Source organism: Armigeres subalbatus, chromosome 3 (genome assembly GCF_024139115.2).
Source record: "Armigeres subalbatus isolate Guangzhou_Male chromosome 3, GZ_Asu_2, whole genome shotgun sequence".
Taxonomy (NCBI): Eukaryota; Metazoa; Arthropoda; class Insecta; order Diptera; family Culicidae; genus Armigeres; species Armigeres subalbatus.
Window position 1 is genome coordinate 112,761,095 of NC_085141.1, and position 27,103 is coordinate 112,788,197.

General features: G+C 39.4%; 2 protein-coding genes across 5 annotated transcripts in view; both read left to right on the forward strand.

Moving 5' to 3' along the window:
- Window positions 1-16,018: 16,018 nt before the first annotated feature.
- On the forward strand, window positions 16,019-18,150 carry LOC134227617 (uncharacterized). Of its 2 annotated transcripts, none has more exons than XM_062709232.1 (5): window positions 16,019-16,171; window positions 16,236-17,131; window positions 17,187-17,429; window positions 17,491-17,631; window positions 17,696-18,150. In XM_062709232.1, the coding sequence occupies exons 2-5, from the start codon at window positions 16,349-16,351 to the stop codon at window positions 17,921-17,923; spliced, it is 1,395 nt and encodes a 464-aa protein (XP_062565216.1). In that variant the 5' UTR covers window positions 16,019-16,171; window positions 16,236-16,348; the 3' UTR covers window positions 17,924-18,150. The 2 variants fall into 2 exon arrangements, with proteins under 2 accessions (XP_062565216.1, XP_062565214.1); XM_062709230.1 differs by having other exon boundaries at window positions 16,022-16,171; window positions 16,250-17,131.
- Window positions 18,151-21,232: 3,082 nt separating this feature from the next.
- Window positions 21,233-27,103, forward strand: part of LOC134225623 (uncharacterized) — a 41,897-nt gene continuing 36,026 nt past the window's right edge. For all 3 annotated transcript variants that reach the window (XM_062705836.1, XM_062705835.1, XM_062705837.1), the window contains exon 1: window positions 21,233-21,419. Coding sequence is in view for 2 of the 3 variants with exons in the window: in XM_062705835.1 (XP_062561819.1) it covers window positions 21,390-21,419 (30 nt within the window). In the remaining variant the exon portion in view is untranslated. The remainder of the gene's footprint in view (window positions 21,420-27,103) is intronic.

A 27,103-nucleotide genomic window follows, 5' to 3' on the forward strand; every position in this document is an offset into this window, starting at 1 on the left:
AAGCAATACGTACACACTTAATTCTTTTTACCAGGCTCGGTAAATGAATTACCCAGAGTCTATTATATACACACAAAGAAATTTCATTGGTCCAATTAAAAAAACCATTGGTTAAAATAAAAAGTTTCATTGGTTCTTTTTCGTAGAGAGTTGTGGATGTTTAGAGCAAAAGTCAGCAAACTTTTAGGAAAAAAGTTGATAGCCACTCGGTGCCCACCCCTGTAGTACTGTCAAACCTAAATGATGACACCGTTGGAATAAACATTGATTTTTCAAAGAAATCCCCCCAATCACCCCATGTTTTACCTGTTTCTCCCTCCCTCCTTTCCTTTCTCGTTTTCCCCACAATTGACTTTTTGGATGGTTCGTTTTCAGGAAATATTTAATAACAATTTATCAATAATTAATAAATAACATTATTTAGTTGAAGCCATATTTAACAGCTGCGCCAATTTGCACAGCTGGCCGAGCAGCTGGCGAAGGTGGAAGATTATTCATGCTTTATCGATGCGAAATTCTGATGCGTCCTCAATTTTGATGGAAAATTTTAATATAAGTAACAGAAATGCGTGAAAGTCCATATCCTTTTATCACAAGGCACGCCAACTTGGGAAGTCACTCGGGAAGCCATTTCCAATCCAATAATGGTCGATCGGGTAAAGAATCTGCTAGCTGAAAGCAAAATAGGTGGAAAATTGTGATGGTGAATCGACTAAGCTGATTGTATATAAAATACCAATAAATGTATTGTTTCGATAACTTCCCAAGTAACCATGGAGCTATATATACTTGCAAATAATACAGCCATTAAAGTTGACTTAAAGTGGAAAAAGGCCCTTTTACGACCAAAATAATGCCTTATTACTTTGACATGTTGAAATAAAACATATGTAATGCATCGGTGCATTCGTAACGCTGAACTAGTGTATCGTTGCTTGACAGGCGATGAATAAATGCATCTTTACATCGGATGAAACCGATCTAATGCAATTAGCATTTAATATGCTGATCTGTGATTGATTACATGCATGAATTAATGCTTGGTGGTTACTTGGGTTACCTCTGCTGTCGGCTTAATTGCGATAATAGCGAGCGCGTTGTAGATGAAGGTAACAAGCTCGGATGGCCACGGCAAAGAACAAACAAATTGCTGCAACTGATCCTGGCTGATGGCACACTTCTTTGACCGGATTGCAGACAACAGACAACAACAGAAATTTACTGTCACTTGCAAAACAAATATATATTTTTATTTGAGTGGATTGACAGTTGTACAATTTTTGTATTGAAAAGAACAACTTTTAAATGAACACACTAAATCGTGAAAAGTCACTTTTTAAATAAATATATCGTTTTCGAACATAAAAATTTTACTTTTATTTTTAATAAAATTGAGCACTTTTTAATTCAAAAGGACAAATTATTTGATAGAATAATGTTTTTTTTTCTGTGTAGAGTTGCGCAAAGAGGATTTTCTTAAGAGCCCCGCCCCTGAACGATCAGCAATTATTTCAGCAAATAGAAATTACTGAAAATTTCAGCAAGGTGAACTGACATGTCATTTGACAACTATTTACTGGATAATCAGCAAATTCGAAAAATTTGCTGAAAATTCAGTTGGTTCGACCGTTGCAGGATTTGACAGCATTATGCTGATAAAATTCATCAAAATATTTGAATTTGTTTTTCGATTCAAAACACCAACAAATTGATTTTTACTTTTCATATTTATTTCCAAAAGAAAACATAAAAAAAATCAAAATTATTATGATAAACATACACAATACATGCATCAGACCTGTGTGATTGAAATGGCCCGAGCGCTGGACGTCCTCTGCGATTGGATAGGCTGAAAATATGTATAATTTTCCGAACAATTATTCGATATTATTCTTAAGCAAATATGACTTATAAGTTAAAATACTTACCAGTTTCATTTTGGATTGAGGGGAATTTAGTGTTTCATTAAATAACACACATTAAAAACAGTAATTAGAACCTCCTGCTCTAACTAAAAATATGCTTCTCTTCTATTCAAACTAAGGAACTGTCAAGTCGATGGGAAATGCTGAGCGATCAGTAATCTGAAGAAGTATGCTGATTTTCAGTTAGGACAAATCAAATTACTGATAAGCTTCAAAACTGATGATTGATTTTCAGCAAAGCATTTTGCTGAAAGGCGATTTAAGATTTTGGTGTGTACGTTTGCGTTGCGTTTGACACATTTCCCATGAGAAAACTGTCAAACGCAACGCAAACGTATCCTATGTGTGGGGCTCTTTACACTTATTCTGAACGATCTTCTTGTTATTCTGTTTGAAACTTTCATTTTTGTTCAACCCTTAAAATGACTTCACGGGAGTGTTCACTGCTAAAAGCTTTCTAATGAATTATTGGCAGTGGCTGATTTTCTACTCGCCGCTATCACATCCCGGCGCTATAGTATATGCGCAAAATAGCCAGCATGAGTTAACCGCCAGAAATTTGTACGGCGAAAGACATCTAACGCGGGTTTTCTCAAGACTAGGAACTATTCATGAAAAATTATTTGGTACCGGTTATGAAGGATGGTGTCCGCTACTACGCCTTCCAAATATTTTTTCGATTAAGGTGCTTAATTTCGAGTAATCGAACCGTAGATGCCTTTCGCCATACTGATTTCAGAAAGTTAACTCCTTCTGTGCCGCTGTAAGTACGCTCAAAGCAGGCGATTCATTCGATAACCAAGTCACCCACAGAGTGCAAACACGTGAGTTTCTTGTTGCTAATTTATTGGGGGTGTATTAAAGTTTTTTCAAGCTGTTTCTAGAACAAATCTAACACATTTCAATTCAGGCGTTTTAATTCGCCATAACAATCATTAGGCGATAACAATACTTCCGCCTTACCAACAAGTATTTGTTTACTTTGCTCGATAGGTAGACGGTTTGACAGTTCAATACACTGCAGGGCAGCAGGGACTTTGTCCAAGGGCTTGACGACCCCTCCCCATGGCCACTGCGAGTTAGACCGGGACCATCGTCCCTAACCCCTAATCCCAAGGCGTCAAACGACCCGTGCCGAGGGGATGCATGGCCAGGGGGGTGAAATAATAAGCTAGGCCTTTAACGGAGCCTGTGGGGTACCTGGGCACCCTCCACAGTAATTGTCCCTTACCGCGTTATGCTGGGCTCTGGCGTGGTGGACCTCTTTTCCCGAGCAACTCATGGGACCAAAATGGAAAACCAAGTCAATTCTTCAATTATTGGTAGTAGTGTAGGCGACAACCCCTTCGCAAGAGGTGGGTTGTTCAGGTCTCCGCCTAGGAGGCCAGAGGCAATAGTCGGCAGCTCAGTGCGCAGCGCCAGCGTGGGTCACTCAACCTTTCTCTCGGCTATAAAAACGCCGGAAGGGGTTATTGACGGCCCATGGCATGTGAAGGCGATGAACCGCAAACGCGATGGGCTTTCGGCCTTCGAGGTGGCGACGGAACAGCTGGACGCCATCATCGACTTTGCGTCATCGAAGCATAATATCAGCAAGGACCTCAAGAGGAGCTTGCAGAAACTTCGAAAGTCGATGCTGGACGCCAAGCTGGAGAGGGCGGTCGGGACGGCCAAGTGTAAATCCGTGAAATCGGTGGAGTCGAGGTCTACCCAGACTGAGGCCCAAGGATTCGCGGACTCGGGCAAGGTCGAGTCGATCGAAGGCGTGCCAGCTAAGACGGTGGTGCCAAAGTCTGCCCAGACTGAGGCTCAAGTATTTGCGGGTACGTCGGGGGTGACTACTCCAACGGAGCAGACACAAAAACGGGGGAGACAGACTCCAGGGGGGGCCGCTCCAAAACGCGGAGGGTTACTACCCCGAACAAGGGTAGTGGGGCTGGGAAGCTGAACCCCGGTCAGGTACCTCCAAAACCGGGGGAGGAAGGACCTGGAAAGGTCCGTCCACTCAGGCAAGACGGTGGTAAGGGGTTACGGCAGGCTGAAAGTTCTCAGCCACACCAGACCAGGGAAATAGAGGGGAATGACGCCTCCTGGACCCTGGTCAAGAACAAGAGGAAACCGAAGACGTCAAGGGCCGAAAAGAAGGCCCAGGCGAATGAGGGTAGCAAGAAGTCTAGGGTAGGCGCCAATCGCTCCAGGGGCGATGCCCTAGTCATCACGGCGGACGAGGCTAAGTACTCGGATGTTTTGAAGGCGATGAGGAGTGACGTCAAGCTCGGTGAACTCGGCGCCGACGTACGTCGAATAAGACGTACCCGGATGGGCGAGATGATACTCGAGCTGAAGCGGGGCGTCTCGCAAAGGGCGCCGCCTACAAGAAGTTGGCGGAGGAGGTCCTAGGCGAGACGGTCAAGGTGAGGGCACTCACGACGGAGGTGAATCTAAGGGTTAAAGACCTGGACGAGATCACTGAAGTCGAAGAGCTCGTCACGGCACTGCGGCGACAGTGTGAAGTGGAGACGCCCACCGCAGCCGTTCGGCTACGGAAAGGTCCGGCAGGGACGCAGGTAGCATTGGTTCGGCTATCTGCAGCGGACGCCTCAAGGTAGTCAAGTTAGGGAGCGTCAAGGTGGGATGGTCGGTATGCCCTGTGCGCATATACGAGCAACCCGAAGTTTGCTTCAAGTGCCTGGAACCGGGGCACAAGCAATGGGACTGCACAGTCCCTGGCAGAAGCAAGCTCTGCCGCCGTTGGGGGTGGAGGGGCATAAGGCACAATTCTGCACGAACCCTCCCAATCGTTTGCTTTGTTCCAGCAAAGCTGTGAACAGCAAGCACCCCATGGGGGGCTCGATATGCCCGGCGTTTAAGCGTGCTGCAAAATCAAAGTGCAGGTAAAGCAGCTGGCTTGCTCGGCTTCGCCCGAGTGTTTGGTGTGCGCAGGTTTAGAGGAAACGGCGGAACACGTGTTGTTCGTGTGCTCATGTTTTCGCGCAATGCGTGACCACATGCTTGCCACATGTGGTCTAGACACTACCCCGGACAACCTAGTTCGGAGGATGTGTAAAGATGAAGTTGGCTGGAACGCCGTTTTATCGGCTATCGCCCAAATCGTCTCGAAGCTACACAGAAGGTGGCGTGTGGACTCAAGGATGGCTAGTTCAGGCGCAAATAAGAGGTGGTCCAAGGGATCGGAGTCGGCTTCATGGGTCATACCGGTGGTCATGCTCTGTGGTCGAACTCGATCCTTTTATCAAACAAGTGGCCGCGTGAAGAACAACATGGTATCGTCGCTTTCGCGGCGTCGGTCAACCGGGCGGGTTCCGAGCCCGAGGACGGAAAGGGGTCCTCGTCAAGGCTGGGGCAGGCGTAGGCCTCGCGTCGGCAAGTCCCTCTGTGTGCTGGCGAATAGGCCCTATCGCAGAAAGGTCAATTTGGGGTGCACGCGGCATCATCATTCTTGATACCAGTCGTGCAGAGGGAAGCAGGCGCGAAGTCGACCCTGCCCATCTTCCGAGGACATAGGGCGTGGTAAGGCCACCTGGAAAGCCGGCAATGCGCTGGCACGATACCATGGTGTTCTTCTAAAAAAGCGAGTCACGATGTTCGATGCTGCAAGGACACGCAGCTAACCTCGAGGGTGCGTCATGCACTGGCCCCCCTTTGAAGCATTACTTTCTGGTTGTACCGAAGGGACGATGGGCTTGGCGGCAATGGAAACGGTTTAGCTGGTCGGGGATGCAGCCCTGCCTCCCTCATTTATTTATTTATTTATTTATTTATTTGCCGTCAATCAAATGTAGACCAATTATACTTTGTACAATAAATACTTATTATCTAGTCTATGTGTACTTCAGTCATTACCTAACTTGTCTAGAGAAGAACACTTCTTTTAGATTAGTTTTACTCATCGTTACATCAATTGTTTCACAATGTGCATTATAACATGTCATCATTCTATTTATTGGGCCATTTCTGCCATAGTTTGTTCTTTGATTATTGATATAAAATAGACTTCTATTTCTAAGTGGACGGATAGGGGCGTAAAATTAATATTTGCCAAAATTTCACTACTATCCACTCTTTGTGCGATAATATCGTTCATGAAAGCTATCATTGAGAATTCCCTGCGTTTTTGAGTTCTTCTAGGTTAATTAATAAACACCGTGATTCATAAGGAGGCAATGGTAGAGACGTCCACCCTAGTTTTCGGAGCGCAAAAAGTAAAATTGTTTCTGAACTGATTCTATGCGGTTTACATGTGTTTCATGATACGGAGCCCAAACTACACTGCAGTATTCTAAATGAGGCCTAACATGTGCAACGTACAAAGTTTTGATTGTGTAAGGATCATTGAAATTATAACTGAATCTTTTGATAAAACTAAGCATGTTGCTTGCTTTATAGATAATATTATTATAGTGATCTATAAACGATAATTTGGAGTCCAGAATGATACCTAAATCTCTAATTAGTTTGCATCTTTCAACTGTTTTCTGACCTATGTATATTTGTTCTTGTGCCGTATTGATCTTTCTTGTAAACGAGATTGAATGGCACTTTTTTATATTCAGTTGTAACAGATTTTTCTTACACCATTTATAAAATCGTTGATTTCATTTTGAAACACTAGTAGATCAGATTGCTTATGTATTTCTAGAAAGAGTTTCATGTCATCTGCGTAAATTGAAACATTCAGGTAATTCAAAACATGATTCACATCGTTGACGAATAAGATGAATAACAATGGACCAAGGTGGGATCCTTGTGGTACTCCAGATGTAACCTTAACTTGTTTTGACAAACATCCATCAAATCTTACTCTCTGGGTTCTGCCAGTCAAATATGATTCAATCCATTTTCTTAACCTGGGATTGAGGCCTAGCTTGGATAATTTGAAAAGTAAGAGAGAAATATCAACTCTGTCAAACGCCTTACTGAAATCAGTGTATAGAGCTTCAACATAATTTCCTCTATCTAAAGCGTTTATCGAAAATGATACAAATTGCAGCAAGTTAGTCGTTGTTGACCTTCCTTTAACAAAACCGTGCTGGTTACGGGTAATTAAACCTTGAACTTGTGTGAAGATTTTATTGTTAATAATGAATTCAAATAACTTAGGAATGCAAGACAATATAGCGATGCCACGGTAATTTTTAATGTCAGATTTTTTGCCACTTTTAAAAATTGGTATCAAAAACGATTGTTTCCAAGTAGAAGGAAGCGTATTGTGTTTCAGAGATGAATTAAATAACCAAAATAGAGGTTTGACAAACTCATTTGGAAGTGATTTAAACAGTATGGGTGGTAGGTGGTCAGGGCCAGCACCCTTCGAAGAGTCTAAAGATTTGAGGGCATGTAGGATTTCGTTTGGAGATATGTTATCGACTGCGACATCATTTTCTAACTCAGGAAGGTAAGAGAAATAAGAGTAATCACGATCACAGTTATCATGTATTGTGTAAACGTCTTGAAAAATCAGCAAATAAGTTACTGACTTCAAATGAATTATTCCCAATCTTATTGTCAAGTTGCATTTTTGTTGGAAAACTACTGGATTTTTGTTTATCTCGAACATAGTTGAAAAATGATTTTGGGTCTGATTTAATATTGCGTTCAATCTTATTAGTGTAATCATCATGTGCCTTTTTAATTTCTAAATTCAACTCATCACATAATGACAAATAATATGCTAAATTTGAATCGTTCCTATTATTCTTATACGCTTTATGCGCTTTTTGTTTTCTATTTTTATATTAACTATATTCCTATTGTACCATGCTGGAATCTTATTTTATATTTTTGTTTTGCTTTTATAGGTACTGCCATCATTAATACATCGCTCAATGTTTGATAGAATACATTTACGGCTTGGTCAGGATTTAGGTTGCCGATAAGGGTTTGCCAATCGATACAGTTCAAGTTATTTTTAATAAGCTCGTAGTTTGCATTTCTAAAATCGAGATAGGGTTCGGATAAATTGTCATCAAATGTTCTAGATGTCTCGTGGTTGAAAATGGAGTATTCAATTGCAATATGAAACACTTCGTTTTTCCATAGAGGGGAAGATGACTCGGTCACGCAGAAATCATCAGTCATATTAGTAAAAAGTAAGTCTAGGTAGCAATTGTTATGATTTCTAACATGATTCACTTGATGCAATCCTATGTTTGAACTTTTGTCAAAGAGAGTTTGAAGTGTTTCATTATCTCCTACAATTGGTATCAAAAATGGTCATTTTCGTCGTCAACAATAAAATTAGCTGCTCGCTGATTAAAGTCACCATATATGTGAACGTTTGTTTCGGCATTAAATTTTGATACGATTTCTTCAGCAATAGTGAAAAATTTTCATATGACTCCTTTTGCATGTTCAGGAGGAAAGTACACTGTCGCAAAAATATGTACTTGGTTCCCAATAGTAGACTTGATCCAAATATGATCAAATTCTTTACATTTAACTGATTCAATTTCTTCGGCCTCATAATCTGTGCTAGCAGCGATCAATACTCCTCCACCAGATTTCTTATTAGATAGCGATTTATCGCGATCATCTCTAAAAACATTGTAGCGATTCCCAAACACTTCTTCATTATTCACACTAGAATCCCAACTAGTCTCAGTTCCTAAAATGAAGTTATAATCACAAGATGCTACCTGTTTGTAAATTTCATTAATTTTACAGGCACTTTTCATCCTGTTAAAATTTTGACAATAAATCGTTACTTCTTTAGTTGAACCTAATGCGTCAATGCCTCGTTCTTCAGAATCTTGCGTCTCTAATAAAGAAAATTTGCATTACCTACATTCGACGAAGCTATATGGTTTGAATGACCTATGAACCAGTTGGGCGAGGAAGAGCCACACGTCGGTCTGATGAGGGGGTTGAGTGTCTCTCCTCGTTGGAAATTGGTGTATCTATTATTGCCATTTGATGTCGGGGGCCCGGCAAATTGTCGCTTCGCTGCGTTGAGTAGTTCTCTATCGGGCGCGTAGTTCCTATTATTGTTGTTGTTGTTGGAGGTGTTGGCGGCTCCGTTGTAATTGAAGTAAACGCTGTTGTAATTGATATCGTTGTTATTGTTGCTCCTCGATCGACGATTTCGTGCCCCTTTATATGCTTTTGTTGACTTGTCATATTCACTCCAGTCGGCTCTCCACACCTTCCATAATGTTCTGCGCCCATTTATCCACCTCCAATTCGTGTCATTAGAAGGATTCGGTTGTGGAGTAAACATATCCATATCCAGGTTAATCAGTTCATCAGCTATGTTTGGTGCAGGGTCTTGTATCGTAGGCTTCAAATTCGACTCCAGAGCACTGAAAGCCACAGATAATGCTTTCAACTCGTCTAATACTTCCGAGTTGATTGGATTTATCTGTTCCACTACTTGTGAGTGATCAGCAAATTTAGACGCAATCTCCTGCGTGCATATTCCTAAATTGGTCACTTCGAGCAGAAGATTGGCCATCATCGATTTGAGCGAATCGGTAATGTTTTGCTTAACGACCTCCAGTGTGTCATCAAAGAGTGTTGATACGTGGTTTTTGAGGGCGGTGACCGCGACCGTTGCATTTTTATTCGCCTTCAGCTCGTTTTTAATACCGTCAAGCTGGGACTCAAGACGATCAACTGCTTCGTGGAATACACTGTCGTTCTGCATTTTCAGGGTAGACCTGTGATTGGCCTCCGTTTGAGCTTTAATCTGATCTGAGAGAAGTGACTGTTGGCAAATCAATTCTTTCAGATTAAGTTCGATGCCGACACGGGATTGACAATCTGTGCAAGCGGGCAGCATGTATTCGCGCACCAAATCTTCAACTCCAATACAAGCAGCGTGGAATCGCTTTGGACAACTTTCACATTTCCACAAAAAACGATTGTCACTAACACTGCTTTTACAAATTTTGCAACTCATTATGCACTAAGTATAATTGAGGCTTCACTTAAAGATTAATTATTTAATTACACTAAATAAAAACGCGGACCGAATCGAAAATGCGACCGCACTGTTTGGTGTCTACTTGAATATGCTACTGGCGGTTAGGCGGTGGCCCCTAACCCAGCACTTCCTGGTCAACCCAGGATGTCTGTTGAGCAGATTCCCCCTCCATTGTTTAGGAAGAAAAAAAAATACACTGCTAAAAATATCTATATAAGATATATGTGTCGCCGTTATAAATTTTTGCAATTGTAGCTCAACCCTAATATAATCGATATAGAACCACACATAAATTATATAATTGCTAATTCGTGACCACACATAAAGTTTATTTGGATATATATTTTATTAGTAGTTCGCGTGGGGAATGGTTATGTGTGCGCTGATATACATCATAAGTTAAATCTATGGATTTTTGCCAATAAATATGTGTGGATTTTTAGTAGTGTAGGTAGATTTGGCTTCACTCTTTGCGTAACTCTATATATAATAGACTCTGGAATTACCGATTTCTCAACAGCTGAGCTCTCGGTAGTCACCACACTCAAAATAATCTACACGTCAATGCTACGTGGAAAATCAGGTAGCTCTCTAAAAATGAACACATTCTACGTTTCACATGTCGCAGGTATTAATCACAAAGCCTCAGATGGAACCTAAATGACCACCGATCATTTTTACTCTGATTGTACGATGTCTCTTACGTGAAAATCACGTAACTACTCTGCAGGTTCATTGCATTTCTCGTTCATTCTATGTTGCATAGGTTTGATTGAGATGTGGAAGTTGTTTACGTTTTGTTTCGCGAATCCCGTCAACAAGAATCCAAGTGAGAAAACTATATAAACGCATGTAATAATCTAGATAACTATTTATTTTTTACAGGACTTCAAGTTGCTTCAAGATCGAGGCAACTTGCAAACGAAAATTTGCTCTCTTTCTATAGCTGATGAGCCAACCAATACCATGGTTGCAATAAATTAGTTTATCGCACAAGACCTTTTTTTCAATGTTCAATATGATTATATAATAAATTTTATCCTTACATTCAAAGTTAATTGCCTATATGCCGGGTATTAAATTACCTGGAGTGGAATTATTTATGTTACAATTGAATTAGTGGAGGGTACTGAAGTCGTCAATACATTTTCAGAATCAATTTTCAATGTATTTTTGTACACAATGTCAACCAAGAGCCGTCATTGAGCGCCGTTGCTGATGAAGCAAGTGTGTAGGAGCCGGACAATACTAAATACTCATCCTACTTGGTTGACATTGTGTACAAAAATACATTTGAGAGAGTTAGTTCTGAAAATGTATTGCGAGAGATCGGCTGGTACCTGGTGCTGGGAATTTGGTTTCATCAGTACCCGCTAAGCTGCGGTGGACGACGGAGGTCCTTCGTAGCTTAGTAGGGAAAGCACCTGTCATGCGAACTGGGGTCGTGGGATCAAACCCCAACGAAGGGGCGGTTACCCTCCAATACCTTTTCCGAACTAAATCTATCACATGTTGTACATATGCATAATCAAGTTTCAGACATAGTAATAAATTTTATCCTATTTTAAGGGTAAGAAATAATATGCGGTAATATCATTTATTTTAATTGTTATATTTTCTGTGTAGAGTTGCGCAAAGAGGATTTTCTTAAGAGCCCCGCCCCTGAACGATCAGCAATTATTTATTTCAGCAAATAGAAATTACTGAAAATTTCAGCAAGGTGAACTGACATGTCATTTGACAACTATTTACTGGATAATCAGCAAATTCGAAAAATTTGCTGAAAATTCAGTTGGTTCGACCGTTGCAGGACTTGACAGCATTATGCTGATAAAATTCATCAAAATATTTGAATTTGTTTTTCGATTCAAAACACCAACAAATTGATTTTTACTTTTCATATTTATTTCCAAAAGAAAACATAAAAAATCAAAATTATTATGATAAACATACACAATACATGCATAAGACCTGTGTGATTGAAATGGCCCGAGCGCTGGACGTCCTCTGCGATTGGATAGGCTGAAAATATGTATAATTTTCCGAACAATTATTCGATATTATTCTTAAGCAAATATGACTTAAGGTTGGTATCGTGTTCAAAAGAAATTTCTTTTTCTATCTCAATCACATGTTAAATTCCGTTCACTGAATCGGAAAAGTAAAGAATCGAAACAAAATTCTTACAACAGTATCCACATGAAAAGAACAAAAAACAAAATTGGCATTTGTAAGGTTCCCACGCAAAGTAATGGGAGCTGTCACTTTACTTTCGGAAAAATATTCTGCTCGATTATTCCGTAAGTAAAAGTGACAATTTGCTCCATGCAGATCAGTTGTCAAAATTCCTCTTGGTAATATTGAACAACATTCCGTAACCTCTCTACTTTTTAAGTCGATACTGGCCTTTATAAGTTAAAATACTTACCAGTTTCATTTTGGATTAAGGGGAATTCAGTGTTTCATTAAATAACACACATTAAAAACAATAATTAGAACCTCCTGCTCTAACTAAAAATATGCTTCTCTTCTATTCAAACTAAGGAACTGTCAAGTCGATGGGAAATGCTGAGCGATCAGTAATCTGAAGAAGTATGCTGATTTTCAGTTAGGACAAATCAAATTACTGACTTTCAGTAAGCTTCAAAATTGATGATTGATTTTCAGCAAAGCATTTTGCTAAAAGGCGATTTAAGATTTTGGTGTGTACGTTTGCGTTGCGTTTGACACATTTCCCATGAGAAAACTGTCAAACGCAACGCAAACGTATCCTCCCAACAAACATTCACTAGTTGAACTAACATCAGTGTGATGATTTAATTCAGCGCTGTGTTGAATTATGTCTGTACTATTTCTTATCACAACTTCTGTTCAAGCTTTGTTCACACAGTTTTGGCGAAGTTATACAACTATAACATCTCATTTTAAAAAACAACTTTATTAACTGATTCGTTAAACCTTTAACCCTTAAAGGCGCAAGGCGATTTTTTTAGAAATCGTCGAAAGTATTTTTAGCGTAAACTACCATTAAAATTATTAACATTAAACGTATTTCCGGTTTGTTGTTTTAAAACAACATTGCGCATTTAAGGGTTAATAAGCATTTTACTAAGCCTCAATTCAGCTACATGTGCATTCTTCGAAAATAATAACGCATAGAAGGTAACATCAGTAAGATCTCCAATGAACGTATTTTGAAGCAATTGCTATTTTCATATAATCATTTTAAAATTTTCCTAAATCGGATCTCGAACTGCTGTCATTTGATCATCCGCCGGTAACGTTGTCATCCGCACCATCCTTGATTTGTTAGATATGGCTCACTCAATGCATAACATAAATAATCTTATTGCTGAATATGAAACATAATTGGACTCTTATTCAATAAGTCGATCTGTCAAACTACAGTTTGATAATAACTGTACAAGATTTTTGTTTCAACCATTGTTCAGCCAGTCATAACCATCGCACACTAGGAAAAATACGTAAAAATAATGTCGATAAACGATAAAATAAAATCCGTCCCCAATGCTATTTATGAATTTATGAAAATAAAATCAATGTATATTCGGCCTTCCTCAGAATCTCTTGATAATCGGTTGCGATATGATTGTCAAATGCTAAAATTATTTTCTATTATTTCGCCGCAATAAAGATCAACATCCATGCGATAATATTGGGATTCCACACATCAAAGATTCAATAATTTTTCGATGTTATTCAACGGCGTTATGTCCGGCTTTTAGTAAATTTAGTTCCGCATGAATGCATGATTTTTTTTATTGCTCCAGCAGTTTTGTTCGTTATAATCTCCGACAGTTTAATAAATCACGAAAATAAAAAGCATGCCTTGAAAATAAATCATTATTTTTCTATAAATCAAATTACCCAGATCTAGAACCCAGATTTTCTCTCAAACTGAAAAAGCATGTTTTTCCCACTGTGCGATAGATCAGATAAATTTGAAATCCAATGGTTAAGAAGGACAAAGGTTAAGAAGGATGTCTAATGCCTGCTTATTAACTTACTATTCAAACTCAATTCGACCACCCTTTCAGAGCATCACATCATAGTCGAACAGAGAACTTTAAAAATCATTAGTTCGGTACATTGTTAAACTTCCCCAATGTGCTGAAATGTGATAAAACGAAAACGTAAGTTCGACTTCAAATAAAGGTAGTAAACAAATAAATAGACCATGTCGAATATTAGTTTGATTAAATGCTGAAATGAAATCTGTCTAGCAAATTATTCAGCATCCATTTTATTCAGCTATGAAGATCACTAATAAACAATAATTCAACCTAGATGCTTATTTGTAGCTTGTCGTTGTTTGTTGGGCTATGTGTGGGGCTCTTTACACTTATTCTGAACGATCTTCTTGTTATTTTGTTTGCAACTTTCATTTTTGTTCAACCCTTCACGGGAGTGTTCACTGCTAAAAGCTTTCTAATTCGATAACCAAGTCACCCACAGAGTGCAAACACGTGAGTTTCTTGTTGCTACTTTATTGGGGGTGTATTGAAGTTTTTTCAAGCTGTTTCTAGAACAAATCTAATACATTTCAATTCAGACGTTTTAATTCGCCATAACAATCATTAGGCGATAACAATACTTCCGCCTTACCAACAAGCATTTGTTTACTTTGCTCGATTGGTAGACGGTTTGACAGTTCAATAGGTAGATTTGACTTCACTCTTTGCGTAACTCTATATATAATAGACTCTGGAATTACCGATTTCTCATCAGCTGAGCTCTCGGTAGTCACCACACTCAAAATAATCTACACGTCAATGCTACGTGGAAAATCAGGTAGCTCTCTAAAAATGAACACATTCCACGTTTCACATGTCGCAGGTATTAATCACAAAGCCTCAGATGGAACCTAAACGACCACCGATCATTTTTACTCTGATTGTACGATGTCTCTTACGTAAAAATCACGTAACTACTCTGCAGGTTCATTGCATTTCTCGTTCATTCTATGTTGCATAGGTTTGATTGAGATGTGGAAGTTGTTTACGTTTTGTTTCGCGAATCCCGTCAACAAGAATCCAAGTGAGAAAACTATATAAACGCATGAAATAATCTAGATAACAATTTATATTTTACAGGACTTCAAGTTGCTTCAAGATCGAGGCAACTTGCAAACGAAAATTTGCTTTCATGAACCATATGTCATATCTTTCTATAGCTGATGAGCCAACCAATACCATGGTTGCAATAAATTAGTTTATCGCACAAGACCTTTTTTTCAATGTTCAATATGATTATATAATAAATTTTATCCTATTTTAAGGGTAAGAAATAATATGCGGTAATATCATTTATTTTAATTGTTATATTTATTATAAAGTAGTACCCGGATAAAACAGTACCATAGGCTCAATAGTGTAAACAATTGGATTACCATATGCTCTACGGTATACAATAGGATATATTGTGTTTTGATGGTTGCACATATTGTATCAACACCGTGGATATAATACGTCAACATAGTTCTCTAATGTAACAGTACTTGCAATTGTTTTTGGATCATTTCATAAGTTTTAATTATTGATAACTGATGAAAACTTTATTCAAAATGCTAAACAATATTTAAGACATTGCGTAAAAAATGCATTATTTTCCTCAAAATTTCAGTGAGAAAATTAGAGTAACTTTTTAACAGGTTACACTCATGTTACGGTCAAGTTAGAGTAACCTTGTTTGCTGGGTACGACTCGGTAACAGATCTTGGTGGGTAATGGGTTGGTGGGTAATTTCTAAGAAGCATTCCTAATGTCATTAAATCCAAGCCTTGTTCAAATACAAGGCATGTGCCGCAAGAATGATGGTCATGAGTACCACATCAAATTGATGAGATTGGATATTTCAGTAACGTATGAGAAATTGCACATACAATTAATTGGTCAATTTTCTTGAGTGATACATATATTTATTCAAGATTGAACATAATGTTAAAAATACATAACACAAAAATCCCAATGTCTGCATGTCCCTTTAGGAAATCCTCCAGCTAGTGTCAAAAAGTACAGAGACCGATTGATTTTTATTTACACACCGACAAGCCACCATTACCGAGCGTGGAAAGCTGGATATTCAATATGAAATTTATCCCAGTGTAGTTTGTCAATTAAAGACAAGCTTATGTCCCCCTGTGTTGTTTTATGCAAGTTCCCATCAGTTTAATATATTCATTTACATGGACCATAATCCAGGCAGATGTGTGTCAAGTGTACCAAGTGAATATTAATTTGCCAAACTCTACGTAATGGCTACTTTATCTGCACTACCTGTTGAGGTGAGAGAGTAGTAGTATTCTTGCACCATTGTTTACAAACATAAACGATGTCCCACAATAACAGTGCCGTCATTTTAGGTTCTGGAACACATTCTGTCGTTGCTGCCACTAGATGTGTGGAAACAAGCGACTTTGGTTTGCCGTCAGTGGAATGCTGTATGTTCCGCCCGAAAATGTATGGCAAATATTGTCTTGAAATTGGAGCCCTCTGAACAACAAGCATCTGAAATTTGTAGCCAGCTTTCGTCGAGTGAGCGTAAATACCGACATATAATTTTCCAAGGGTATGATGACGACTGCTATGTGCTTCCCAAAATTGTGGAACGATTCAAATGTAATCTGGAGAGTTTATTCATTAAAGGCTGTTATGAATCAAGTTTGCAGCTGAGCATTGGATACATAAAAAGGCTTTTTGATAGCCTAACAATGCTGAAAGAGCTGCGCATTCAAACTATGATTGATTTCGAAGATGATATCGCCGATGAAAAGATCGTGCTTCCGGTAATGCCGCATTTACGTATCCTGTATTTGGAGTATGATTCTTTGGAAGCATCTCGTTTTGACTGGCGTGAAATTGCTCCAAATCTAAAACATTTGTACATATCGCATAACTTAGCTAGCAGCAATTTTATAGATTTGATGAGTTTCTACGGGCAACAACTGACTAAACTTGGAATTACTCTGGAAGGTGAAGAATATTGCAGTGTTGGGGACGAGAATGTTAAGTTTCCTCTTGTGCGGCATTTGAGCGTGAAATGTTGGTCTAAACTGGGAATCAATCCTACTGAACGATTGTTCAAATCGTTCACAAACCTGTCTGAGCTTTCACTAGGACATTACTTGTCATCAGAACAGTTATCATTAATAGTAAAATATCATCCTTCGTTGCTTACGCTTCGACTGTATGATGCAATGCCCGAAAATGGACTGCAAATGATTTCAAAACTTCCAAACTTGCAGGTAATGTTTTAATTTGAAAAGTATTCCAGCTTTAATGTCTTGTTTGTTTGTTTAGAGGCTGTATTTATTCCGAATAACATTGAATCATGATGAACTTGCACAAACAGATTGCTTCCACAAAGTACAGCAACTTTCTCTGAAATATGTAGAAGTTGGAGACGCAGATGTTTTTTTCGCAAAAGTTTGTATAAAAATACCGAATATCATCAGCTTAGAAATAGCTGAAGCTGAGGAGAAACAAATATCAGCCGCCTGTAGACATTTGTGCAATCTGCAGCAGTTAACTGTACTTTTCGAAGTAAGTAAAAAATCATTACTGTGTTCAATATTACATATAAATAATTTTTGTTTTTCCACAGAACTATATGTCATCTGAAATGTTTCGGGATATAAGCCAATTGAATCGCCTTACTGAATTAAAAATATATAGCCATGCACATAAATTGGTATTCAACTGGACTTGGTTCTCACGATGTCCTAATATCCTCATTTTAGCAATGGTTAGAATTGGACACAGCATATATTAACAATATTATTCAACATATTATGGCTTTATCGTTTAAGATGACCCAGTTTTCACCATCAGGAAAGGACACCGAAGAGTGGAAAGCATTTGCGGACAACTTCCCGTCACTAACAGTATTTGAAATTGCCAAATGCAAACTTCAACCAATAGCGATCGAGTATATCCAAAACCGGCTCCCCAACTGCGAAATAAGGCCCGTTTCACAGAAAGGACCATTTGAAGCTGATACATGCGATGCAACATTACAGTTTCGTAACGATGTGTAAAATGTTCAAGTTTCCTTAATTAAAAAAGCCGTGCCTTGTACGAAAGAATGTGTTGTCAAATGAAATGAAACGGGCATACTACAATGTACAATTCTGTTAGCATTCAGTCAGTTTTTTCTCTTGTAATAATGTATTAAATGATTGTTTCTATCTAAAATCGTGTTTGATTAGAAAACTATCAAACATAAACAAGTTTTATTCAGTAGTCTTGCGCTATTCTGAATTAATTTACTTTTGATTTCTTATACACTGTTAGAAAATAGTACCCAATATTAGGTACTTTTCACTCAAATCGGGGCTTCAGTGTGGGGACCCAAAATTAAGTACTCTTTTCTTGAAATTAAGTAAAATTCACTTAATATTAAGTAAAATCTATTTAATTTTAAATAGAAACTAACCAAAAGTTAGATAAATTTCACTCAACTTTTGTAAACATGAGATTACCCAACGTTGGGTTCCCACACTTTACTGCCCTTGTTGAGTGGCTTTGCTCTTCATTTTATGACAACAAAGGGAAGAGGGAGGGAGATGCAAGAGAAGAAAGTACCTAAAATTAGGTACTTTTTTCTAACCGTGTAGACGAAAATTTCTATAATTGAAGAAAACCTTCCGGCTTTTGTGTTATTGTCTGTCTATCAATTCTATGATCACCTAGGAAAAACGTTACTATATGTACACATAGGAACGTTCAAGAGGTTGATTTTAAATCAAACACCCGACCGACAGTGATCATCAAGTTCTTTTTAAAATATGAATGGAATTTAAAAGGCTATGGGGCCCCATACACGCTCCGACATGTTGTACAACTTTGACTCCACCCCTAGGAAATTTGGTTCGGTCGGAGTAAAGTCGGACCGTCTGTGGGCAAGTTGTACGACTGTTTGACAGTACAACTTGCCCACAGACGGTCCGACTTTACTCCGACCGAACCAAACTTTCTGGGGGTGGAGTCAAAGTTGTACAACATGTCGGAGCGTGTATGGGGCCCCTATATGTCACACGTTGAAGTGTTTTCGTATGAATGTCACGCACACATGTACACTATACTACATCTGTTTAGTATCACATTGGATCTATGAGATGAAAACAAGTAGGTAACAAAAGTGTTGAATTTCTAGCGTCGCAGTATTTCTTCAGTTTGAGTCATCGTAACTGTTTAGCGTTAACACCATCATCGAAATCAATCAACAAAGGCTGTTTTCTTCGTTCGCATTTAATATGTACTAGCAGTATGTACCCGGCCTTGCTCGGAGTTGCCAGTTTGATTCGCAGTTTTTTCACAATCGGAAAATGAATAAACCAATTGGTCAACAGGATAATTGTGTTTTTTTATTGATACTTCATCATTTTTAAAAGAAGGCAGATTTTATGTGAAAACATTTACTGATTTTGAAAAAGGGGGTTTAAACTCAAACTCGTCTTATTCCGGATAAACGTCTATTTCTAAAGAAGGAAAAACAACCACCGGTGTTTTATTCCGGGAAAACGTACATTTTCAAAGAAGGAATCACATTCATCATCCAGAAGTAAACACATTAATTATTGCTTTTCACTGGGTAAACCATGATCTCGATGAAGGGGTGAATTGATCGATAACTACACAATACCACTCTCCCACACCCTTCCTTTTCCCTCTTTGACCCACTATCGTCGTTTCCTTAATATGAAGAATGTGTGTTCCAAATTTGGCTGAAATCGGCCAAGACCAGAAGTTACACTGAGGTTATTGAGAGCTGAACAAAACCAGTCTCTCCACAACCTGCTTGTTTTCTAAATACCATCCCTAACCCCTATCTTCGTCTTCTCGAGAAAAGAATGTGTGTTCCAAATTTGGTTGAAATCGGCAAATGGGTACAGAAGTTACACTGAGTTTATCGATAACTGAACAATACTCCTTCCCACACACCCTCCCTCTTTTCTAAAGAGCATTCCCAAAACTTCTATCGTCGTCTCATTATTTTGAAAATGTGTGTTCCAAATTTGGCTGAAATCGGCTAAGAGGTTCAGAAGTTATGCTGAATATACACACATGCATACAAACATTGAGTTATATAAAATATAACCATATATTACCGCCATCGGGGTGACAATGGGTCATCGCTCTCACCGGCAGCCTGGAGATCGGATAGAAAAATCGTTCAAAAAGGTCTCTTATATTTTAGTCTTCTTGCCCTCAGATACATTCAATCTATTCTACAATAATTCTAAGTAGTTGAAACAGTGACCCATTGTCCACCCCATTTGACCCATTGTCACCTTGGCCCTTCTACCTTTTCAATAAACATCTTTCAAAAATAGAGAATATGTATACCAAATCAGGTTGGAATTGGTCTTGGAGGTTGGGAGTTACACTGAATTGCTCGTTTTCTAAAGATAACCCTTCCCCTTACTCTCCTTCTTTCCCCAATGACCATTCCACCCCTTTGTCTTCTTCTCCTTAGGATAGAGAATGGGTGTACCAAATTTGGTTGAAATCGGTACAGGGTTTAGAAGTTACAATGAATTTCCTGTTTTCTGAACAATACCACACCCTCCAGACCCCTCCCCCTTTCCCAATTTACCCTCCCATATGATCGTCTCCTCGTAGTGATCGTAGTGAATATGTGTATCTCCTCGTAGTGAATATGTGTACAAATTTTCAGGATTTTCAGCTTTCAGTCACATGAAAATGTTGATAATTTCAAATCATTGCCAACGTTGATGAAGATCCAAACCCCCGGATCGAAACGTTGGCAATGATTTGAAATTATCAACATTTTCATGTGACTGAAAGCTGAAAATCCTGAAAATTATGTGTACAAAATTTGGTTGAAATCGGTCCTGGGGGTTGGATGTTGCACTTAATTGCTCGATTTCCAAAGACAACGCCTCCCTTCATACCCTCCCCTTTTTCCAATGACCATCCCACCATCTTTGTTATTTTTTCCTAAGAATAGAGAATGTGTGTACCAAATTTGGTTCAAATTGGTCCAGGGGTTCATAATTTACTTTGAATTGCCCGTTTTCTGAACAAAACCTCCCTCCAGACCCTCCCCTTTCCCAAATCCCATATGATCGCCTCCTCGTAGTGAATATGTGTTCAACATTTGGTTGAAATCGGTTCTGGGAGTTGAAAGTTGCACTGAATGGTTCGTTTTCTGAACGAAACCCCTCTCACCACCCCTCCCCCTTTTCCAATTGACCATCCCACCTCTTTGTTAACTTCCCCTGAGGATATAGAATGTGTGTACCAAATTTGGTTGAAATCGGCCAAGTGGTTCAGAAGTAGTTAGCGAACATACATACATAGATTGGTTTTTATATATATAGATTTTGATGCAAATTGTAGCTCGATTTGTGACAATAACACAGCGAATTTTAACGAATAAACTAGTTCGGGTTCTTGACGATGACGAAAACCATGTAAATTGTAAAAAAATACTTTTTAAAGTTTACCTAATGATAATCACTCGACTTCTATGAAACAATGGCCACGTTGTCGGATTTACCTAATGAGGTAAGATACTTCCAGGAATATTTTCATTCGCATATTGGTGACTCAGATAAGATCCTTTTGACGTAAACTACGTCTAAGGGGAAGACTCAGATACAGGGTGTAAAACCGAAATTTCCAAATTCGAGACCGTCACGAAATTAGGATAGATTTCAAACGCTAATAGCGTCTTTATCTTTCGATGGATTTTCGACATTTGCTTATCAATCGATTCAGAAACTCTCCAGCAATTTGCCAATTCTATTGATACTATTGATTATCAACGTTAAACTATTGAAAATGTTGTTTCTTTCCAAACCGGGTGAAAAATTCAACTCCGTTCATAAATCCCCAACACGGACATCAGATTGCAGTAAGGTACGGGCCTTTTGATCCACTGCTTCGTTTTCCCTGTGTATAAAAAGCCCCGTGTTTCGCGTGCGCGCGTCATTTTCATTCTGGATGTCACGGCGAGCGGACCAGGGCGTCCAGAAGCGGTCCCAGTGACAACGGCTGTCTCAGCGGTGGTGATGCGGATGAAATTTTTTCGGTCGGTGGTGGTGGCGGTCGTGGAAGCAGCAGCACATCATTTTCATCCGTGTCCCATCTTCGGCGGATCTAGCAATCGACGGCGTTCGTTGAGCCGAATCATCGGATGGCGGTCGCGCAGCCCAGTGGCTGCTGTCAATTAGGCACATAAGTGGCAATTAATCGGTTCTTTTCAGGACCATCATTATATTTGGGAGGAAGGTTAAGTTGAAATAATTTTCCTAAAGTGCAACCGTTAGGAACTGGAAAATTCTTCGGTGAAATTTTCTAGCGTAATTCGGAGTTATATGATTTTAGTGATTGAGAATGTTTATATTAGACGAACTTTCTTCATAGAACAAAGCATAATTGCTTGGCATTGGTAGCGGAATCATAGCATTAGTGCCGGTCTGAGCATAGGCTGTCATCGGAAGCTTCCTACAGCAATTTATTCACTGATGTGGCATTTGCAACGATTTGGATGTTGTCGGCACAAGATGAAATTTTCCCGCGAGACTCTAATTTTTTATTTTTCCTGTTGATGATTGAAAAAGAAATCGGTTCCGAGATGAACTTTATTCAAAGCGGAACGCTAACGTCAGTACTTGAATCCCAAGCAAGTATCGGAAGGAGACCATGCAAACAATTGATTCGCATTATGACTGAAGAAAATTGTATGGCGTCAGTATTGATGTTTGCTACAGATTTTTTGACGTTAACTTCGTCTAAGGGGAAGACTCAGATACAGGGTTTAAAAAGGAAATTTCCAAATTCGAGACTGTCACAAAAATTAGGATAGATTTCAAACGCTAATAGCTATTGTCGAAAATCCATCTTTATCTTTCGATGGATTTTCGACATTTACTTATCAATCGATTCGGAAACCCTTCAGCAATTTGCCAATTCTATTGATACTATTGATTATCATTAATGCTTAATTTTTTTTCTACAACAAATATGATTTTGAAAAAGTATCACCGGCGCGTGCTTACTCGCAATCTACATGCTGATACATTTACAGTTACATCAAACAACTAAAAACCGAAATACGCCACTCCAAAATTACGAGGTGACAATGTTAGAAAGAGATAAAAGATAGGAGAAATAACACGGTGTGTAGTGCCTCCCCAAGTCACATTAAGGGAAGATCCGCATTTGGGGGCATTTTCAACCCCTCCTCCCCCCTATGTCACACTTTTTGTATGAATCATTTAAAAATTATGTATGGGTCGTCACATTTCGCCCGACCCCCCTTCCCCCTCTAAGCGTTACGTAATTTGTGGATGCTCCCAAGAGCCACTTTCATTGATGGTAGCCGATCGTTAGTACTTCAGACAAGAAAATTTAATTTAAGCGCTGATGTTGATAACGACGACCGCACGACCCACACCATCGGTGAGAATAAGATTTCCGGTAGGAGCTCCGCCGATGCCGATGGTGGGACCTCAATCTGCTTTTCGCGACAGTTCGAACGAAATGGCTCGCGCGCGCTGAAGAGCTGCTTTCTTGTAATCAATCAAGTTAAACATGTAGCCACGCCCCTTTGGCGAGCGTTACGGTTACACAATATTTGCACTCATACAGGACAACAAAAAGGTGGGACTAATGGGACATCTTTATTGATTATAAGAAAACTGCTTTCCCCCGCGCGCGAGGGAAATGTGTCGGAGAGCAATCCCGGCGGAGTTGCTGAGCTAATTGTATTCCAGCCCGTGGTGTGAATCGTTTCATCATTTGAAATTTATCGGTTCTTTTCAGGGCCACCATTTTGTACAAAGGAAGAGGCGAGGCGAAAATTATTCAAAGCAGAATAGCAGAATCACGAGTGCGCCCCGGGGGGAGATGCTAGAAATATGAATTTGTATTATTAACAATCAATCCAAAGATTACAATTTTGTAGAAACGAAGGTTAAGCCGAGACGATTTTTTTCTAAAATGCAAATTATAATCGCTTGGCGACAGCAGAATGTTGCCATCGGTAGTAGAATCACGAGCGCGCGAGCTGCAAAAATGTATTCGCATGGATGACTATCTACTAAAATTATAAGTCTTTCTCTGATCGTGCTCTCGTGATTCTACTACCGACGGAAAACAATCTTTTATCACCAAGCAATTAAGTTTTACTTTGATTAAAATTTATTTCACATCAAGTTGTGACTTAAGAGCTATTTCATTGATGGTAGCCAATCGTTAGTAGGGGAAATTGCGGCTTTGGCAAGTTTTGTTCTATTATTGTCAGGGGGTTTTCTGTAACTAATTATGCTCATATTTGGCCTAAGCATTCTTTGCATATCAAAGAATATTGTGGCCAAATTTCATCAAATTTGGTCAACAAACCCAACTCCCCGACAATAATAGAACAAAACCTGTCAAAGCCGTTATTCCCCCTACTTCATACAAGAAAATTTAAACTGAGCGCTGCTAATTTTAATGACGATGACCGCGCGACCCACACCATCGCCGGGAATAAAATTTCCGGTAGGAGCTCCGCCGATGCCGAAGGTGGTACCACGGTTTGCTCTCCGCGACATCTCGAACGAAATGGCTCGCGCGCGCGGAAGAGCTGCTTTCTTGTAATCAATCAAGTTAAACATGTAGCCACGCCCCTTTGGTGAGTGTTACGGTTACATAATATTTGCACTCATACCGATCAACAAAGAGGCGGGACCAATGATCCATCTTTATTGGTTATAAGAAAACTGCTCTCCCGCGCGCTCGTGGCATTTCAGTACCTTAAAACTCATGAATGAGTTGAATCATCGTATGTTTTCTGTATGTATGTAGAATCACGAGCGCGCGCCAAACGGAGAAGCTGCAAAAAGGTATTCACATGGATGACTATCTAATAAAATTATAAGTCTTCCAATCTGCCATCACCAAGCAATTAAGTTTTACTTTGATCAAAATTCATCTCGCCTCAAGTTGTGACTTTAAAGCTACTTTCATTGATGGTAGCCAATCGTTAGTAGGGGAAATTACGGCTTTGGCAGGTTTTGTTCTATTATTGTCAGGGGGGTTTTCTGTATTATGCTCAAATTTGGCCTACACATTCTTTGCATATCAAAGAATATTGTGGCCAAATTTCATGAATTTTGGTCAACAAAACCCCCCTGACAATAATAGCACAAAACCTGCCAAAGCCGTCATTCCCCCTACTTCATACAAGAAAATTTAAACTGAGCGCTGCTAATGTTAATGACGACGACCGCGCGACCCGCACCATCGCCGGGAATAAAATTTCCGGTAGGAGCTCCGCCGATGCTGAAGGTGGTACCACGGTCTGCTCTCCGCGACATTTCGAACGAAATGCCTCGCGCGCGCGGAAGAGCTGCACTCTTGTAATCAATAAAGTTGAATCTGTAGCCACGCCCCTTTGGTGAGTGTATGAGGTTTACACAATATTTCCAGCCATACCGGACAACGTAGAGGCGGGACTAATGAGCCATCTTTATTGATTATAAGAAAACTGCTCTCCCGCGCGCGCGAGGCATTAATTAGAAATGTCGCGGAGAGCGGTCCCAGTATCGGGGGAGTTGCTGAACGATTCAATCGGTTCTTCTCAGGGCCACCATCCTATACAAAGGAAGAGGTGAGGCGAATATTATTCAAAGAGCAAATTAACCACTTGGCGGCGTAATAATGTTGCCGTCCGTAGCAGAATCACAAGTGCGCCCTGGGAGGAGATGCTACAAATATGAATTCGTATGGATGGCATCATTGGCAGCCAGGTGAAATTTTCTCAAGATCTTATTTGGTTTTGTTGCAGCTTGTGGTTGAGAAGGCGGACTATTAACAATCAATCGAAAGATTACAATTTTGTGGAAGCGAAGGTTAAGCCGAGACGAATTTTTTGACGTAAACTACGTCTAAGGGGAAGATACAGGGTGTAAAACGGAAATTTCCAAATTCGAGACCGTTTCGAAATTAGGATAGATTTCAAACGCTAATAGCATCTTTATTAGGGTGGCTCAAATTAGTATGGGAAAAACTTTTTTCAATTTTTCTGATAGGCCGCCCTCTTATTCGACTCTATTTGATGCCCTGATGCTCTGGACAAAATTTCAGCCAAATCGGTCAACGTTTGGGTGGTGCTAAACTCGTTGGAAGTTTATATGGAAAAATGTATGCAGAAACATCCAAAAACAGTGATTTGCAATTGGACGGCACAATTTACGATCAAGAAGCATGAGACTCATTCAGATCTTGGAAAATTTAATACAGAATGTTATGCAGAAAACCGCGAGAAGATTAGAGTTTGCCCGGCTAAGTTATTAGCATTTCTCTGAAGTGGGGTTTGAGCAAATTTCGTTTCTTTTACCTTTGAAAAGAAATAAATTCACCCCTACAACACTCCAGTAAAATACTAATATCTTTGTCTAATAAACTCTAATCTTCTCGTGGTTTTCAGCATAACATTCTGTATTTAATTCTACAAGAACTGAATGAGTATCATGCTTCTTGATCGTAAATTGTGCCGTCCAACTGCAAATCACTGTTTTTGGATGTTTCTGCATACATTTTTCCATATAAACTTCCAACGAGTTTAGCACCACCCAAACGTTTACCGATTTGGCTGAAATTTTGTCCAGAGTATCAGGGCATCAAATAGAACCGAATAAGAGGGCGGCCCATCAAAAAATTTGAAAAAGTGTTTTTTGAGCCACCCTAATCTTTATCTTTCAATGGATTTTTAATCACTAACTCTGCAGAAGTCAAATGATGGATTGAATCTAATGAATTTTTGCGTTACTGCTGCCGATTTAACGTAACAATCTCATGAATTTACTCTCCGTCAAACCAAATTCCTCCAATGAAAAATTTAATGCCCTGAAAAGGACAGATTTCAGATCATGCGGATTCCTAAACACCAACACAACAGCAACCATTCGTTAGTCAGAATATCACAAGAGTATTTCACTTAAATGCATATGCTGGCTCTATGTTTTTACCGCTACACTGCAACATATTGCCATCGTTGGATTTTATGTTTTGAATATTGCTCGAAACCAGTGTTGTCTCAAAAGTAATCAAAAGAATAATTTTGTAATATTCATGAATAATGAGACTTGCTAGGTTCTTCATTTCACCAAACGGTTTTACGTAGTTTACGTCGGGCGGTCGTGTCTTGTACACAACCCTTATGATTTTTTTTTCCTTGTTGGGTATTTTAATCACTGCGA

What these genes read in the sequence shown, in the direction of transcription:
- LOC134227617 (XM_062709230.1), top strand. Translation starts at nt 16,142, where the DNA reads ATGGCTACTTTATCTGCACTACCTGTTGAG. An exon ending in CAAAACTTCCAAACTTGCAG is followed by an intron (nt 17,132 to 17,186) that starts GTAATGTTTTAA and finishes TTGTTTGTTTAG; the next exon opens with AGGCTGTATTTATTCCGAAT. An exon ending in ATATCCTCATTTTAGCAATG is followed by an intron (nt 17,632 to 17,695) that starts GTTAGAATTGGA and finishes TTATCGTTTAAG; the next exon opens with ATGACCCAGTTTTCACCATC.